General features: G+C 36.6%; 2 protein-coding genes and 1 long non-coding RNA gene across 9 annotated transcripts in view; 1 reads left to right on the top strand and 2 right to left on the bottom strand.

Annotated features, from left to right (window-relative positions):
* The first annotated feature begins 1,258 nt into the window (after positions 1-1,258).
* Positions 1,259-18,033, top strand: part of LOC120151916 (G-type lectin S-receptor-like serine/threonine-protein kinase RKS1) — a 55,135-nt gene continuing 38,360 nt past the window's right edge. The window contains exons 1-8 of one of the 6 annotated variants that reach the window (XM_039164219.1): positions 1,262-1,327; positions 6,250-7,563; positions 7,691-7,816; positions 7,917-8,110; positions 8,185-8,395; positions 8,486-8,723; positions 8,805-8,955; positions 9,029-9,405. In XM_039164219.1, coding sequence (XP_039020150.1) covers positions 6,270-7,563; positions 7,691-7,816; positions 7,917-8,110; positions 8,185-8,395; positions 8,486-8,723; positions 8,805-8,955; positions 9,029-9,319 — 2,505 coding nt within the window. In that variant the 5' untranslated portion in view covers positions 1,262-1,327; positions 6,250-6,269 and the 3' untranslated portion in view covers positions 9,320-9,405. Of the gene's footprint in view, positions 2,547-2,658; positions 2,732-2,938; positions 3,066-3,145; positions 3,357-3,440; positions 3,679-3,756; positions 3,908-3,982; positions 4,357-6,249; positions 7,564-7,690; positions 7,817-7,916; positions 8,111-8,184; positions 8,396-8,485; positions 8,760-8,804; positions 8,956-9,028; positions 9,406-18,033 lie in introns of those variants that run through there. The other 5 variants (XM_039164222.1, XM_039164220.1, XM_039164216.1 and 2 more) reach the window with 5 other exon arrangements.
* Positions 3,495-8,920, bottom strand: LOC120151935. Its single transcript, XR_005518651.1, has 2 exons — positions 8,752-8,920; positions 3,495-3,724 (listed from the first exon to the last, which is right to left on the bottom strand). It is a non-coding gene; the product is annotated as an uncharacterized LOC120151935 (long non-coding RNA).
* Positions 9,294-11,026, bottom strand: LOC120151929 (probable NAD(P)H dehydrogenase (quinone) FQR1-like 1). Of its 2 annotated transcripts, none has more exons than XM_039164237.1 (4): positions 11,004-11,026; positions 10,150-10,243; positions 9,793-10,055; positions 9,294-9,716 (listed from the first exon to the last, which is right to left on the bottom strand). In XM_039164237.1, exons 1-4 carry the CDS (start codon positions 11,024-11,026, stop codon positions 9,485-9,487), a joined length of 612 nt encoding a protein of 203 aa, XP_039020168.1. In that variant the 3' UTR covers positions 9,294-9,484. The 2 variants fall into 2 exon arrangements, with proteins under 2 accessions (XP_039020168.1, XP_039020169.1); XM_039164238.1 differs by lacking the exon at positions 11,004-11,026 and adding an exon at positions 10,546-10,564.

The raw sequence follows: 18,033 nt of genomic DNA on the forward strand, positions 1-18,033 counted from the left end.
TGGTTGATGCAAGAACATATACAGACGTGGAACAAGATCTATACATACGCGTCGATGCCAATGACTTAGGTAACTATCCTAAGAAACATCGACGTTTACCATATTCAAGTTGCAGATAAATTATCTGTGCCCCCTTTCCATCTTGTTAGCTCGGTCTGCAAAAGAAAGGACCATTTCACAAGAAGGGAGTGCTTGCGATTGCCATAGTTTCTGCGGTTGTACTGTTTCTCATTCTTCTGGCATTTTTCTATTGCTCGGTTAGAAGGCTTAGAAGGGGTACTACATTTTTTCTACTGATTTTATTTGTTAAACCTCTTATTTACTCCCATCTTAATCATTCAAATTATGGTTTTTGCTACTAAATTGGCTACATGCCATTGTGGAGATTAGCAATTGATTTAACCATGTTATGATCGTGTTTGGCAGCAGGAAGAAGAGAAAGGAAAAACACCTTTAGTTTACTAGTAGTTCAGTGGTGTTCGAAGACTCTTTAGATGGAACGGAGATGGATGAGAGGCGAGCAGAAGAAATGGAGATTTACCTTTCTTTGATTTGAGCACCATAGCCGCTGCCACAGATAATTTCTCTACTGATCACAAACTCGGACAAGGTGGATTCGGCCCTGTTGACAAGGTAGCTTTTGTCTTAGCAACAATTTATATACATAGAATTCCTACTAGTCAATTCATTAAAACAAATGCCTTCGTATTTGCAGAGTATGGCTCTTCAATGGAAGAGAAATAGCAGTAAAAAGACTGTCAAAGCACTCTGGGCAGGGAGGACAAGAGTCTAAGAATGAGACCGCGCTAATTGCAAAACTTCAGCACAGGAATCTCGTAAGAATGCTGGGATGTTGCATTGAGGGAGAAGAGAAGATGTTAATCTGTGAATTCCTACCAAACAAAAGCTTAGACTCCATCATTTTCAGTATGCATTCGTTTGACATGATAAATTCTAATAAGAATATTTCATTTTACATGATAAATTTTATATTTCATATCACTAATTCTAGAATTTGGACAGACGACTTTTATAATTGAGGTCACTGGCCGGCGTCTTCTCTGTCAATACTCAAGTCGTATTTGCTAAAATTCTCCTTAAACTTGTATATTCAAAGTGGACGGTTTTGAGAGTCGGGGGTGAAAGAGATAGCATTTGACTAACTGGAAAGAAAATTCTTTAACCCATTGTGACTACCATGATCATCTTCCCAAATTTTAAATAATCTACAGATCAAATGCTGTGGGCGATGACAGATCTCATGAATCCTATTCAATGGCTTCTCATTTTACAGTTCATGTTCTTTCTTTCTCGCTTCTGCTTGTCTGCAGACACCATAACGCAATATCACTTCATCGAAGACAACGATGAAATGATAATCTCCGGTGGCAAGAGTTTTGCACTAGGATTTTTCGGCCCCGAAAATTCCAGGAACCGATACGTTGGCATTTGGTATCATCAGATTCCGGACAAGGTAGTTGTTTGGGTGGCTAACAGAGACAATCCAATTACAGACAACTCGGGGATCCTCAGAATCGACAGTCTAGGAAATCTTGCCTTGTTCCATAGAAACCAAACACTACCCGTCTGGTCTACCAACATATCCATCACAGGCACTAGGAACACCTTTGCTCAAATTTTAGATTCGGGAAATCTTGTCTTGCTTCAGAATGATACCAGAAAGGTTGTACTCTGGCAGAGTTTTGATCATCCTTCAAATACTTGGCTTCCATCGATGAAACTCGGATTGAATTTCAGAACTGGTCTGAACCGAACCATTACGTCTTGGAAGTCTCCGGATGATCCAGGATTCGGAAACTATTCCTTCATGATGAACCCGAACGGGTCTCCCCAAATGTTTTTGTACAAGGGTTCGACACCATTGTGGCGGAGTGGCCCTTGGACGGGGCAAAGATGGAGTGGTATGCCGGCCATGGCGAATAAGTTCGTACTTGATGCGGATTTCGTCTACTCCGAGGATGAAGTGTCATACTCGTCATCTATGAAAAATGCCTCAAACATATTAAGAAGAGTAACCAATGAGACTGGAATTCTAGAAGGATTAATATGGAACCATGAAGACCAACGTTGGATTGCCATGTATTCGCATCCAAATGAAAAATGTGATTTTTACGGTCATTGTGGACCTAATGCTTACTGTAATCCTTATCGCACTGGTGATTTTGAGTGTGCATGTTTCCCAGGATTCGAACCAAAATCACCCGAAGCATGGCTTCTAAGAAATGGGGCTGCAGGGTGCGTGAGGAAGCGTGGTATCTCCATGTGTGGAAATGGAGAAGGGTTCATCAAGTTTCTACATGTGAAGGTGCCGGACACTTCGGCTGCACACATAGACACGACTGTCGGTTTGAAGCAATGCAAGGAAAAGTGCTTAAGAGATTGTTCATGCATGGCTTATGCTAGTGCATACTCTGAGACAAACAGAGGGGCTGGCTGCTTGACATGGCAAGGTGATTTGTTCGATGCGAGGACATTTACATGTACGGGACAAGATCTATACATTCGGGTGGATGCTAATGAGTTAGGTACGTGCCCCACATTTTATTCTATAATTTGCTACCAATATCTACGTGCAAGTTGCAGTTATGACTGTAAACACTGCCAAGTCCTCTTAAATGAAATTGTCTATCTTGATAGCTCGGTATACAAAGAAAGGTCTACTTCAAAAGAAGGGAGTGCTTGCGGTTATCATAGTTTCTTCTACTGTAGTGTTTATCATACTTGTTGCCTTCTTTCATTGCTTTGGAAGAAGGCTAAGAAGCGGTAAGTACCACTTTTTTTTCTACTGCTTTTATTTGTTATACCTCTTATTTTATCATGTAGATGACTGTTGTGTTTGAGTACCGACTGCAGCAAGAGCAAGAAACAGCGAAAATATGTTTAGCTTTACCACATTCGAAGATCCATTAGGTGTAAGGGAGATTAAGGAGAGCAGAAGAAACAGCGATTTACCGTTCTTTGATTTCAGCGCCATATCCGCTGCCACTAACAATTTCTCTTCCGATAACAAACTTGGGCAAGGCGGATTTGGCCCTGTTTACAAGGTAGTTTGTATTCACAATGATTTTCTATACACGTGGACGAGCGATGAAACTCCGATTACTCCATTCTGTTGTGTTTACAGGGTGTTCTGTTGAATGGAAGCGAAGTAGCAGTGAAAAGGCTATCAAAGTACTCGGGTCAGGGACTTGAAGAGTTCAAGAATGAAATAGTGCTGATTGCAAAACTTCAGCACAGGAATCTGGTACGCTTGCTGGGATGTTGCGTTGAAGGTGAAGAGAAGATGGTAATCTATGAATTTTTACCAAATAAAAGCCTAGACTCCATCATTTTCGGTACGAGTTTCTTTCGCACACGCTAGAGACATCACTTTCGATGATTGAGTACTTATATGCCAAGTATTTATCTTCCGAGTACAGATGAATCAAAGAGATCACTGTTGGATTGGAAAAAGCGTTTAGAAATTATCTGTGGGATTGCACGAGGAATGCTGTATCTTCACCAGGATTCCAGGTTAAGAGTCATTCACAGAGATTTGAAGGCAAGCAATGTACTCCTAGATGCCACAATGAATCCGAAAATTTCGGATTTTGGCATGGCCAGAATATTTGGAGCAGAACAAATTGAGGGCAATACTAAACATGTAGTTGGAACATAGTAAGCATTCCTTCTAAAAAGTTTGCTACAGATTCCTAACAACTTCCTAACCATTTCCCTTTTGCCGTCTGCTTTTAGCGGTTACATGTCGCCGGAGTATGCAATGCACGGCCACTTCTCCATGAAATCCGATGTTTACAGCTTCGGAGTCCTTCTGTTAGAGATCATCACCGGCAAAAAGAACAGCAGTAATTTTCCCGACACTCCGTCTTTGAACCTGGTCGGACATGTAAGTAACCAAATTTGAGCACATCTCCGTCAAATTTTCCGGTCAAATGATGATCTCCAACAACATTCGTTTCAGGTTTGGGAGTTATGGAAAGAAAACAAAGCCTTGGAGATAGTTGACTCCGCATTAGCTGATTCGTATTCTGCAGATGAATTTCTGAAATGCATTCAAATCGGACTGTTGTGCGTGCAGGAACATGCAACTCAGAGACCAACGATATCTACTGTTGTTTTTATGTTCGGCAACGAAACGACGATTCCATTGCCGAAACATCCTGCATTTGTAGTGAAGAAAATTAACAAAGGCGACACGATATCGAGCAGTGAAGAAACTAACTCTGTAAATGGTGTGACCGTCTCCGTGATTCAAGCTCGCTAGAGACACAATATATTGTTTCGTAGTTCATCGTCAAACTTCAGCCATCGTTTATGTCGCATGTCATCCATTCAACATTTATTCAACAGCAGTGGGAAAATTAATTTCTATTAAAAATTTTATATAAAAGTTTAATAATTTTGGATATTTTTAGAGTTTTTAAAAAAATTATTTTGAAGTTATGATCAAAATTTGAAAAATTATTAAATCCATATTTTGGATAAAGTTTAGAAATTAAATTAAAAATTAATATTTTATGTTAACATATCACTTTTTTTTATTACTAACATATCACGTTATTAATATAATGGGAGTTAATATTCGAATAATTTTTTATGGTTACAAATGAAGAGAAGAATTTATTTTTATTTTATAGTTTTAAAAATTTTATATGTTTATTTAAATTTTAAAATTAAAATTATATAAAAAATTAATAATTTTTGGAGTTTTTTTAAAGTCTATTTTAGAATTATAGTAAAATGATTATAAAAGTACTAAATCCATATTTTAACTAAAGCTTAGGGTTAAATTAAAAATTAATTCTTTTGTTAACTTACCACTTTATCAAGGTAATAGAAGTAAACGTTCAAGTGGCTATTTTTATAATTTATCGATAACATAAGCGACCACATTATAAATTTTCAATAATGTAAGTGACTATTTTATACTTTATTAAAAATTGAGTGGAAAAGAAGAAAAGATGAAACAAAAGTAACTAAAAGGGTATTTTACCACTAACTTTTAGCCTTTGGGAAAAAGTCAAACAACTTTTTAAACAAAAATGCGTATTAACATTGAAATTTTAATGGTCTTGATGTAAATCCACACCTACTTCTTTTTTATATAATACTATTTGCCATATATATCATATCAATAAGTATTTGAAAATGTATAAAAAATAAAAATTCAAAAATAAATTAAATTTTTTTTAAAAAAAAATTAGTATACAGTACACATAGATTACGACACAAATTTTATGTTAAAACTATCACTGTCTCTGTTATAAATAATAATTTGATTTTTTTTAAAGATTGATGGACAAATTTTATAAAAAAAATAAAGATTAAATTAACAAAAATATATAAATAATGATGTGGTATAATGTCAAAACTAACTCCCAACATTTACTAAAAGGGTAATTTTGGCCCATATTCTATTTTTCTAAACATTTTGGCCCATAGCGTTTCATTTTAAGACAGAAAAATTTCTAATATTTGATAAAATAGTCACTTTTATCCTTATTTTATTTTTCTAGAGTATTTTAACCTCAACATTTCATTTTAGGTTAAAATTGACCTTATTTTAGAGCGTTAATCGTGTGTTTACAAACAATAAACCAAAGACACCAAACGAAGGGGATCGATGAGATGAATACAATAGTACAGGAGATGTCACACACCACCTCACGGGTTAATGATGAATAGAAGAAAAACTAAAATGAAATGTAAAACAATGGAGAAACTGCTTGGGGGCAGGAGGGAAAGAAAGAAGAGAAAATAGAAGTGGGAGTTTTCAAACTACCCAAAATAATTGGGTAAATTATACCCTTGACACCTAAACTTTTTAATTCACGGTCAAACACAGAAAATTTTAAAACTTTTTAATTTAACGTAAGATTAGGGATGTGACACTTTTTATCTCAGAGTGAAAAGTTGAGTCAAAATAGTCCAAAAATAATAAGGATCAAAATAACTATTTTAATAAATATTGGGGGTTAATTGTAATATTATGCCCTTTTTGAAAAAAAAAGCTTAAAAAGCATAAAGTTATATATTAATTTTTTAAGTGACATTTTAAATAATACAGTTTAAAAAATATAAAAAGAATAAAATAACTGATAAGCAATGATTATTACAAACTAACAACAGAGATCACTATCTATCAGCTGCCAATTTTGACCCAAAACCCAGACTTACCTGGAAAGTACGTATTCGGGGATCTTCTTATTTAATCCTGCTATGAACTCCATTCATAGATTGAACCAGTGATGACTCCTGTTAAATGGCTTCTCAGAATGCTCCTTATTTTTATTCTTTCTCGCTTCTCCTTTTCTGCAGACACCATAACTCAACACCTCTTCATCGAAGATAACAACGATGAAGTCGTAGTCTCTACCGGCAAGGTTTTTGCACTAGGGTTTTTCAGCCCTGAAAGTTCCAGGAGCCGATACGTTGGTATCTGGTATCACCAGATTCCGGACAAGACAGTTGTTTGGGTGGCCAACAGAGGCAATCCCATTGAAGATAACTCGGGGATTCTCACAATCGACAGTCGAGGAAATCTTGCACTGTTCCAGAAGAACCAAACAGTTCCTGTCTGGTCTACAAACATCTCCGTCACAGGTACTAGGAACACCATTGCTCAAATTCTAGACTCGGGAAATCTTGTTTTGCTTCAGAATGATACCAGGAAGGCTTTACTGTGGCAGAGTTTTGATTATCCTACAAATACTATGCTTTCGTCTATGAAACTCGGGTTGAGTTTCAGAACCGGTTTGAACCGAGTATATACGTCTTGGAAGTCATCGGACGATCCAGGATTTGGAAACTATTCCATAAGGATGAACCCGACCGGGTTTCCTCAAATGTTTGTGTACGAAGGTTCGGCTCCTTGGTGGCGAAGCGGGCCATGGACTGGACGTACATGGAGTGGTATACCTGAAATGATAACGAACGTCTTTTTTAATGTTTCTTTAGTCAACACTGATGATGAAGTATCGTTCTCGTATAATGTGAAGAATGCCTCGATAATATCAAGAACCGTAATCAATGAAACAGGAATCGTACAAGGATTAGGATGGAACGATGAAGCACAACGTTGGATTGCTTCTTATTCGGTTCCGAAGGAACAGTGTGATTTTTACGGGCATTGTGGCCCAAATAGTTACTGCAACCCTGATATCCCAGATGGTTTCGAGTGTACATGTTTCCCGGGATTCGAACCCAAATCGCCGGAAGCCTGGCTTATAAAAGATGGAACGGGAGGGTGCGAAAGGATCGGGAAACAGGGCATCTCGACGTGTGGAAATGGAGATGGGTTCGTCAAGGTGTCACATGCGAAGGTGCCGGACTCTTCGGCGTCACTCGCAGACATGAGTATAGGCTTGAAGCAATGCGAGGAAATGTGCTTGAGAAATTGTTCATGCATGGCTTATGCTAGTGCAAATTCTGAGACCAACAGAGGGGTTGGCTGCTTGACATGGCACGGAGATTTAGTCGATGCAAGGACTTTTACCGTTGCGGGACAAGATCTATACATACGTTTGGATGCTAATGAGTTAGGTACGTGTCCTACATTCATTTCTTTAATTTGCTACAAGCTCAATTTGTCTCTGATCTATATGTAAGTTGCAGCTACAAATAGACTGTAAACTTATCTCCATTTGCAATCATATCTCCGTTTTGTTAGCTCGGTATGCAAAGAATGGTCTACTTCAAAAGAAGGGAGTGCTTGCTGTTACCATAGTTTCCTCTGCTGTACTGTTTATCATTCTTCTCGCCTCCTTGTGTTGCCTGGTACGAAGGCGGAGAAGGGGTACTGCAACAGTTTTTGTCACTGTTTTAATTTGTTTAACATCTCTTGGACTCACATTTTGTAACTTCATTGACTTAATCATCATATCATGTACTGGCAGCAGCAAGAACAAGAAAAAACAAAAATATCTCTGGTTTTACCACATACGAAGACTCTTTGGGTGGAAAGGATATTGATGAGGGCGGAAGAAATGGAGATTTGCCATTCTTTGATTTGAGCACCATAGCCGCTGCCACTGATAATTTCTCTTCCGATAACAAACTTGGACAAGGCGGATTTGGCCCTGTTTACAAGGTTGTTTATACACATCAACGAGCAATGAAACTCCTATTACTCCATTCTTAAAAGGAAATTCTTTGTGTTTGCAGGGCGTTCTGTTTGATGGAAAAGAAATAGCAGTGAAAAGACTATCAAAGCAATCAGGGCAGGGAGTAGAAGAGTTCAAGAATGAAATTGTGTTGATTGCAAAACTTCAGCACAGGAATCTCGTACGAATGCTGGGATGTTGCGTTGAGGGTGAAGAGAAGATGTTAATCTATGAACTCTTACCAAATAAAAGCTTAGACTCCATCATTTTCGGTACAACTTTCTTTCACATACGTTATCAGGAACATCACTTTTGAAGATTAAGTACTTACTTCGAGTATTTCTCTTCGACTTCGAGTCCAGATGAATCGAAAAGATCACTGTTGGATTGGAAAAAGCGTTTAGAAATTATAAGTGGGATTGCACGAGGAATGCTGTATCTTCACCAGGATTCCAGATTAAGAGTCATTCACAGAGATTTGAAGGCAAGCAATGTACTCCTAGATGCCACAATGAATCCCAAAATTTCTGATTTTGGCATGGCCAGAATATTTGGAGGAGACCAAATTGAAGGTGATACAAAACGTGTAGTTGGAACATAGTAAGCATTCTTTCTAAAAAGTCTGGACTTCTACAGGTTTCAAACAAGTTCTTACCCTTTCTTTTTGTTGTATGATTTTAGTGGTTATATGTCTCCAGAGTATGCGATGCATGGCCATTTCTCAATGAAATCGGATGTCTATAGCTTCGGTGTCCTAATGTTAGAGATCATCACCGGAAAAAGTAACAACCGATACATTCCCGATAGTCCATCTTTGAATCTAGTTGGACACGTAAGTAACCAACTCTTCAAGAACTAATTCAAAATTTTCCATCAAATGGTGATTTTCGACAACTTTGTTTCAGGTTTGGGAGTTATGGATAGGAGGCAAAGGCATGCAAGCAGTTGATTCGGCCTTAGGTGAGTCGTATCCTGCCGAAGAGATTTTGAAATGCATTCAAATTGGGCTAATGTGCGTTCAAGAACATGCAACAGATCGACCGATGATGTCCGCAGTTGTTTCGATGTTGAGCAATGAAACAACTCTTCGGTTGCCGAAACATCCTGCGTTCTTGGTGAAGAAAAACGAGATATCGAGTAGTGAAGGAAATAACTCTGTAAATGGTGTGACTATCTCTAAGATTCAAGCTCGCTAGATATATAATATATTGCTTCTTAGTGTCATGAACAGACACTGTAAGTTTCTGATAACAAATCAATCCCAACAAAGCCATAAATTTATTCTTCTATGGAGACGAAAGATCCGAAGCAACGAAGCATGTTTATAAAACTGAATACTCGTAGTTTCATAAGTAAAAACATCAAGCTGTTCCCTTGAGCTTTTTCGCAATGCCGGCGAAGTACTTCCCCTGGTGGAAAGCTTGCTCCAGCTCTAGCTCAGATGGCTGTCTCGAGCCATCACCGGCATAAGTTCCTGCACCGTAAGGGCTTCCACCTTTCAACTTCTCCAACTCGAACATACCAGCACCGAAAGTGTAGCCGATGGGCACAAAAATCATTCCATGGTGAGCAAGTTGAGTAATTGAAGTTAAGCTGCAAAATTTTCCAGTTACATTAAGTGCAATTAGACACTTCAAAATATCAATGCTATTGGTGCAAAAGCACTCACGGGGTAGTCTCTTGTCCACCTCCTTGGGAGCCAGTGCTGTAGAAAATTCCAGCAGGTTTGCCTGCAAGTGCTTGCGTTCTCCACAGACCACCGGTTGCATCCAGGAAGGCTTTAAACTGTGCAGCCATCATCCCGAATCTAGTGGGAAAGCCGAAAAGGACACCATCGGCCTCGGCAAGCTCATCGGGTGTTATGAGAGGGGCATCAGTCTTTGGTGGTGCACCCATTTTGGCAAGTACTTCCTCTGGTAGCGTTTCGGGAACCTGTCGATAAATACACTTATAGGATCAATTTCGTTGCTCATTCGGATTCCCCTTGCACTAATGCGTGACCATTGATATAAGAAGATAATCAAACCTGCCAAAGCTTGGCTTCTACTCCCTCTACGGATGAAGCTCCTTTCTTAATCTCCTGTGCCAGCTTCTCAACATGTCCATACATGGAATAGTAACTGTAAAAATTAATCCAAAGTAGTATTCAAGTTCATGCCCCTAAAAAAATGCAACAAATGAAACGAAAGATTCTCGAGTTTATAAGTGCACGCGCTACACATCCTATCAAACATGTCTTTTTAGAAAACGAAAATGGTCCGTGACATATGACTACATGTTTATGGCATAATCTACATAATACACATAAAAACAATTTCTTCTAGATGGAAAGAAAGCGAGGGGGCGGGGGGGGGAAGTGATCTTGAAGAGCTATTTTATAAGCTTATCTGTAAGCAATGGAAGCCAAGAAAACGAAAGCCACTTTGTAAAATTATATGCACATAGAAGTGGAGTACAACAAATAATGGATGATGGGACCAAATGATTCAAAAAGAAAAGATCCCTACTATTACTTTATTTGGGTATTCTCTATCGTATTTTCTCACAGTTTCTTCCATGGCTGGTTCCTATTAAGAAATAAATGATTTGAAACCAATAAATTTCATTGTTTTTAGTTGAGAGAACCCCATGAAAGCTCCTTTAAACCGAGGAAAAAAGAGAGAGCTAAGAACAAAATCACTAGTGCAAAATTTGTTAATAAAATCAATCACTAAATCAAACCAAAGCCAAATAATCTGAGTTCAGATAGGAAAAAGAATCAAGGGCTAAATGCATAAGAAGGAACAAAGAATGACTACAAAACAGAGCAAGAGATTCAACATCGGCTAGAAAACAGAGAAACCCCCAAGAAAAACAAAAACAAAAGACGAGGAAGCTTACACAATGAAGACTTTGGTAGCCATTTTGTGAATTGGTTGACTGTGTTTGAATGCTTTGAAGGCAAAGGATCCAGGTTGTTAAAAATGCTGTGTTTTAAGCAGAGAGCGAGGGCAGACAGAACAGAGGAATGGAACCCTTTATTTATAGTGACGTTTAAAGAGAGTTTTGGATCTTCTTTTGTCCATACGGGGCTATTTAATAAATAAAAAAAGTTACAGATGAAATAAGAAACTATTAATTTATCAAAGTTATAGTTAAAACTTGATGATTTTAGTATAGATAAATTATTATAGAATAATTCATTAAATCAAATCAAATTTATTTTATTTAATAAATAAAATTTTAAATTTCAAGATTTATTAATGGAATAAATATGTTTAGGTGGCTATAGGTCGTTTATCCTTCTAATTTAGGTGGAAAATTATAGTTGATAATTAGACGACTATTGGTTAATGTTAAAATATTTATCTACGTGAGGTAGTAGAAGATGGATAAGTGAAGAAAAAGAGATTTTTATCTTTCTTTTTTTTATGGTCGAGAGATTTTATAGTAATCTTTAATGTTGGTGTTTTATTTAGATTTATGATAACTACTGATAAGTTAACATACTTGATAGATGTGAAAAAATGATAATATATTTTGACGCAAACGGATCACGTAAACTTGTCGTCGGTTATGTCAAGGTGTTGTAGCAAGTTGTAGGGAATGAAACTTCCGAGGAAGTTTGAAAGAAGTACAAGAACTTATAGATGATAGAGAGCTCCAGAGATTTTGAACAACTCTAAAAACTTCAATACCAGATAAACAGAGAAATAACATCGAAATGTTGACTCTAAAAACCTTATCTTACGTGTACAGTTTAGGAGTATTTTTTTAATTATTATTGTTTGGAAGTTGCTTTTCCAATAAAATTATAAATATGAAATTTTTATTTAATAATATATATATTTTTTAAATTTCTAAATCTGACACTAATTGTTTTATTACAGTTTGAAAGAGTGTAGGATGGGTCACTAATGGAATGCAAGAAATCATGGTTATGGTCGAGTAATCTTGACTTTTTCTAATGTCTAATTAACAAGAAGAAAGGAGATTTCTAAACAATTAATGACTTAGAATCGCAGCTGGCCAACCTAATATTGAATCATAACTTTTAAAATGCCTATCCCTTTCAAATCAAATTATTTTTTTCAAACTGAAATTTGTGATAAAATTTTAACGACAATAAATTTTTAGGATGTTTTCACTTTGATCGTTTAACTTTTAAAACGTGTATCGGAGTCGCTTAAATTTAAGTTTGTTTGCATTTTGCTCACTGTTGTTAACAACTACTGTGGCATGTACTTATGCTAACAACGATCGAGTCATACTCACATGTCATCTTAGTGTATGATGTTCATTTATTAAAGAAAACGACATGTGAGTATGTCACATAAATCGTAGTTAAAGTAAAAATGAACTTAAATTTAAGTGACCTTCAATATAAGTTTTAAAAAATTTGAGGAGCAGAGTGAATATATTCTAAAATTTCAATGACTACACCAGTATAATTTTCCCCAAACTTCATTCATAAATCATAATCAAAACATTTACATATTCTTAATTTCCAGCTAATGGGAACATTTATAGTCTGAAATTAAATGATTTATGTGATGAAAAGAGGTGCTTTTAGTTTGAAAGTGAGCTGCTTTCATTTCTTTAAATAATGCAATTTAGAAACTGGGACCCACGGTCATAGCCCAATATGAAGCTCTTAACCAGTCATAGGTAGCCACGTTTATGTAATAAACTTTCTTGGTTTCCAATTCATAATAATGAGAACTGTTTTGAAAACCGGACCAGATCGGTCGGTTTAACCGGGAATCGCTATCTGGTCCGGTCTATTTTATCCCGGTTAAATCGGTTCTAGTGAATCGTAAGGAACCGTTTGAATTGACTTTGAACCGCTCGAATCAGACGGACCGTGAATCGGTTTAACCTAAATTTTTTTGTATTTTTATTTAATTTTTTAAATAATTATGAAGTCGTCCGATTCTTACGATTGATCTGACCGGTTCGATCGGTTAAACTAATAAATCGATAACACGACCGGTTCACTGATCGGTCCGATTCTGAAAATCATGATAATGAGAAAATAGAGAGAATATTGCCAAGTCAAATATATATATGTATATATATATACTTTAATTTTATTGTTTTAATCTGAGATTTTAAATATATATCTAACCTTGTTTTCGAACTCTATTATTCATCTCGATTTATATCTATTTTAAACTCATTAGATGACATCAATAATAAAATATTATTTTACTAAAGGATTCGAGTCCGATTAATTGCATTTACAATAAAAACTTATTTTGTTTGAAAGTTGAAACCGCTGTCTTTTATTTCAATTTGCCTCTAAAGAGATCAAAAATTGCATCAATGGATCAACACGGGTTGGTTCAAGTGATAAGTAGTTTGATACCGTTTAAGAAAAATTTCGAGTTCAAGTCTTCGTGTATGCAAAAAATCCATGTTGAGGGACTCACCTACTAAAATTAGGCGTGCAACGCGGCTCGATCCGGATTAATCAAGGTAAAGCCTTGTAAACGAGGGGTAACAAAAAGAAGAAGAAGAAGAAGACTGCGTCAATGGCCTTTGTCTTGAAGCGAGTTAATCCCAAGCTCCCCTACGCCATCAAATTTCATCCCATTTACGCATTTGTATTACACTCCAAAATAGCCATAATTGCAACACCATAATTATGATTAATTATGGTTACCTTAATCTTCTGCAACGCTCTTCTTTGTCCTCTTTTCCTTTAATTTGTTTAGTGATCTTTATGATTGCATTTTGCACTTGTTTTATTACACTCCTTTTGATAAAAAAATGTTAGATGATAATGTAAATAAAGTTGCATTTTGTTTTGGAAAGTAATGTACATGAAAAGTATAATTACGGAAACCCATTTTTGGAAGAGGTGTTTTTTTTCAACAAAAAAAAAAGACCAAACCCATTTTTTAAAGCAATTCAAATTTAAAATAAATATAAAATATGTTAAACTTTATTTAATTTAAATTTGTTTCGACACGATTCATGAATATCTCTATTTTGATGCATAATCAGGTTGATGTCATCTCATCTCATAATCAATAGAGTGCATTTTTAAGCCATGTACGTTTGGTTAGCATACCATGTACATATATGTCCATGAACGGGCGTTTTTACCCCAAAAATCACCTAAAGAATCGATAATTATCTGTCATCTATTGACTAAATTTTACCGATCTAATACCTATTTGTTGACATAGACAGAAGGCGCGGATCATCAAGCGTGCCTTCCCTGGGTTTTCGTCTGAGCTGGCGCCACGTGGGTAAAGCACGAATCACCATCCAAGCCTTCCCTGGGTTTTCGTCCGATCTGACGCCATGTGGAAAAAGCGCGGGTCACCATCCGCTCCTTCGTGGGAAACCTGACGAGCTATTCACCTTGAATTATTGGGTATTCCATTATTACCCGAGGTTTGACGACTCACATATCCCCTACCCTATAAATACCCCTGAATGCAAACATCAAACCACACCAAAATTAATTTCACATTCTTCCTTCTATCAATTCCTTCTATCAAGCTAAGTAGATTTTGTTATAGTTCTTAAAAGGTAAAATTAAATAATAAAAACATTAACAAATAAAATAAATAAAAAGTTCATAATTAAATAAAAACATTACATTTGCTGATAAATAAAGAAAATTAAATTACAAAATTACAAACTAAACAAGTCTATCGATGTCTACGTTTTGAATGTGTTCAATATGGCGGTGAATGTTTATTTCGATGAGGGTTTATTCGTATAAATTGTTTTCCTCCTCACTCTCATTGTCATCATCATCAGCAGTAGCATCTACATTTTACTGATGAGGGACGGATGACGATCTAGCACCTCCATAGAATAAGGACTTTGGAGGTGTATGACTAACCATCCCACCGCTGATAGAAAACCGTAAAAAATGCAAAAACATAGACATCGATGACTGCGAAAACTGGGTCGGAGGTGTCTGAGTTTGTGATAAAGCATCACCCGCCAAATAAGCAACATATGAAGCCCATGCTGGATCTACAAGTATGTAACTATAATATCCGCCATGAGGTGTCATAAAACCTTACGGCGGTGGCATTTAAACCGGCTGTGGTGGCATCTGAAATGGTTGTGGTGGCGTTTGACCTGGCTGTGGTGGTGTTTGACCTGGCTGTGGTGGCATCTGAAACATCTGTAGTGCCATCTAAAATGGTTGCATCCCTATCTGAAACGATTGTGGAATGTAAACCGATGTAGACGATGGCTGCTGTAATGGTTCTAATGCTACAGCTGAGGATGAACCGGAAGCGCCTGTTCTCCGTCCACGAGTCGGGGGACGATGATGTTGTGACGGTGAACGCTTTTCTTGACATCGATGAATTCTCCAGCCTCGTGATTCCTATAAAAGTAGGAACGACTTCCCATTCATGTTGAACCACTGATAATAGTCATTCGCAACCGAATAATGGTCCACATAAATCAGGTCCCTATGGGAAATACGTCCACGTCGATCCTCTAGATCATTACCCACTTGTTGTGCTTCATCAGCCAGTTGACTTATTTTTTGCCCCGTTTATCAATGTTATGCAAATTGGAGAGATTCATAGGTTCTTCAGGAATAGATTATACGCAACCAAATTGGCAGAGAACACGCTCAGTGGGATGCCACTCGATAATATCATAACATATAAGAGGGAGCACAACCATCCATACATATAATGGGTCACTCAAGTGAGGTGGGATGCAATGTCTCACTTTTTCAGTAGTATAAGGAGTCCATTCAAACTAAAACAAATATATATAATTCTTATCAAAATAATATTTTAACTATATAACGATAAAAAATGTAAGTAATAAAATTTAAATGCATACCCGTGTACCAGCCTTTTGATCAATGAGTAGCTAAATTTCTTCAAATTCGTTTGGTATATCACAATGATATTTCCTTATACATGATCACCTATTCAGTTTAAAAAAATTGATTATATACTCAAAAAAATATTTATATATGAACTCAGTATTGAAATTACCTCAACAATAACGGAAAGACTAACGAGTTTTTCACGATCGAACATAAAAAGGGCATGTGATACCACGCTTATAACTACAGAAGAATGAGACATTTTTCGATAACATTTTTTCAATAATCAGTTGCTCGGCACATTTCTTTATACAGAGATATCAAAACTGTGGAGCCCCAACTAAATGAGCCAGCAACTTAAAAATTTCTGAGGTAACGCAATCACATACAATGAACTTGGTTACGAGATTTATCGGGCATCAAGATCCCTCTTATGAGTCATGATATGCAATCTCAGGCAAATATTTTAGCCTATTCCTCGGAATAGTTGTCACTCAACTGTCAAAAATTTGTAGCCAACCATGATAACGATATTCGACCACCGTTGAAATTAGGCGGGATACCTTTAAGATACTTCTCACACAAGGAATGCCAATCACCATCCGCCACACCAGAAATGACATCCCCATCCACCGGAAGCCCCAAATATAAGGAAACATCCTCTAGCATAATAGTGCACTCCCTACACAGTAGATAGAATGTGTTTGTCTATTGTCTCCACCTCTCAACCATTGCAGAAATAAGGTTGGATTCAAGGTTACAATGCCCTTCATATCTAGCGATGAAATTGAATCCAACCTCGGCTAAATACGACCAGACACGATTCGATATCTCTAACTTAGCTTTACAAATAAATGGATCTAATATACGGTTATTCCCCTAATTAAATAAATAGTATACAAATTAAAATATAAATTAATACTAAAATAAATAAATAAAACATTCATAATAATTAACATAACACAATTTAAAATTGTTATCATATTGACAAAATGACTCAAAATATGATTTATATCTAAACTTAACAATCCACCTTTCATTTTATAACTGCAAAACATAAAAAAAAAATAGTATAGTAAAATATAATAAAATAATAAACTATTTCATGATTATAACTCACTTGAAGCTTGTTAGAAGGAATGATAAAAGGAAGAAGGAGAGTGTTTTTTTGTGTGGTTTGAGAGTTGTATGAGGGGGTATATATAGGGAGAGGAGTATGTGGTAATTAAGGGGGAGCGAAGGACGGTTGGGGGTATTTATGGAAGACACAGATGGTGTTCCACGCCTTTCGCTGAGTGTCAGGTTTCCTACGAAGGCACGGATAGTGAACCGCGCATTTGTCGTGTGGCGCCAGCTCAGACGAAAACCTAGGGAAGGCGCAGATGGTGATCCGCATGGCACCAGCTCGAACGAAAACCCAGGGAATGCGCGCTTGATGATCCGCACCTTCTGTCCATGTCAGTAAATGGGTGTTAAATCGGTAAAATTTGGTCAATGAGTGTCTAACAGGTAATTATTGATTCTTTGGGTATTTTTGGGTAAAAACGCCACATGAATTAAGGATACATGTATGTATAATCCAAGCACATTTTAGGGCTTAAAGTCTTGTCTGATGGGCATCAACCTACAACAAAATCCCTTTGTTTGTTGTCCTGAACAAAGGTACAATTCAAGTAGTTACCTAAGGCAAATTTATTTTTTAAAACCACAAATAAATAATTATTTAAAGAAATAAGGCCCTCCAGATATTATTTGGAAGAATAACCCCTATATCGTCCACATCGAACGACTCTGCGGCCTGCAAACTGAGTGTTAAATCCTCGCACCCTCCAACACGCGAGATACATATGACGTTGACGCACTTTCCAGGTAAGCCAATAAATCAATTAGATAAAATAACATCGCGCATTGTGAAGTGCGAGGTAGCCTTTATGATCCAAAATATCACGAGATTTATAAGGGACATCGTGGCCTCAAAGCACGAGGTTCTTTCGGATTCCATATAATAACCTAATTTGAAACTTAGAAATAAATTATATTATAATAAATAAATATAATAATATTAATTAATAATATTAATTATTAAATGTAATAAATAATTAAAAATAT

The sequence above is a fragment of the Hibiscus syriacus genome, unplaced genomic scaffold (assembly GCF_006381635.1).
Source record: "Hibiscus syriacus cultivar Baekdansim isolate YM2019G1 unplaced genomic scaffold, ASM638163v2 tig00111070_pilon, whole genome shotgun sequence".
NCBI classification, from domain to species: Eukaryota; Viridiplantae; Streptophyta; class Magnoliopsida; order Malvales; family Malvaceae; genus Hibiscus; species Hibiscus syriacus.

Excerpts from the sequence above, each read along its gene's own strand:
- LOC120151929 (XM_039164237.1), bottom strand. The coding sequence starts at position 11,026 with ATGGCTACCAAAGTCTTCATTGT. Across the intron at positions 10,244-11,003 it reads GCTACCAAAGTCTTCATTGT|TTACTATTCCATGTATGGAC; the intron begins GTAAGCTTCCTC and ends TAATTTTTACAG. Across the intron at positions 9,717-9,792 it reads GGTGGACAAGAGACTACCCC|CTTAACTTCAATTACTCAAC; the intron begins GTGAGTGCTTTT and ends AAAATTTTGCAG.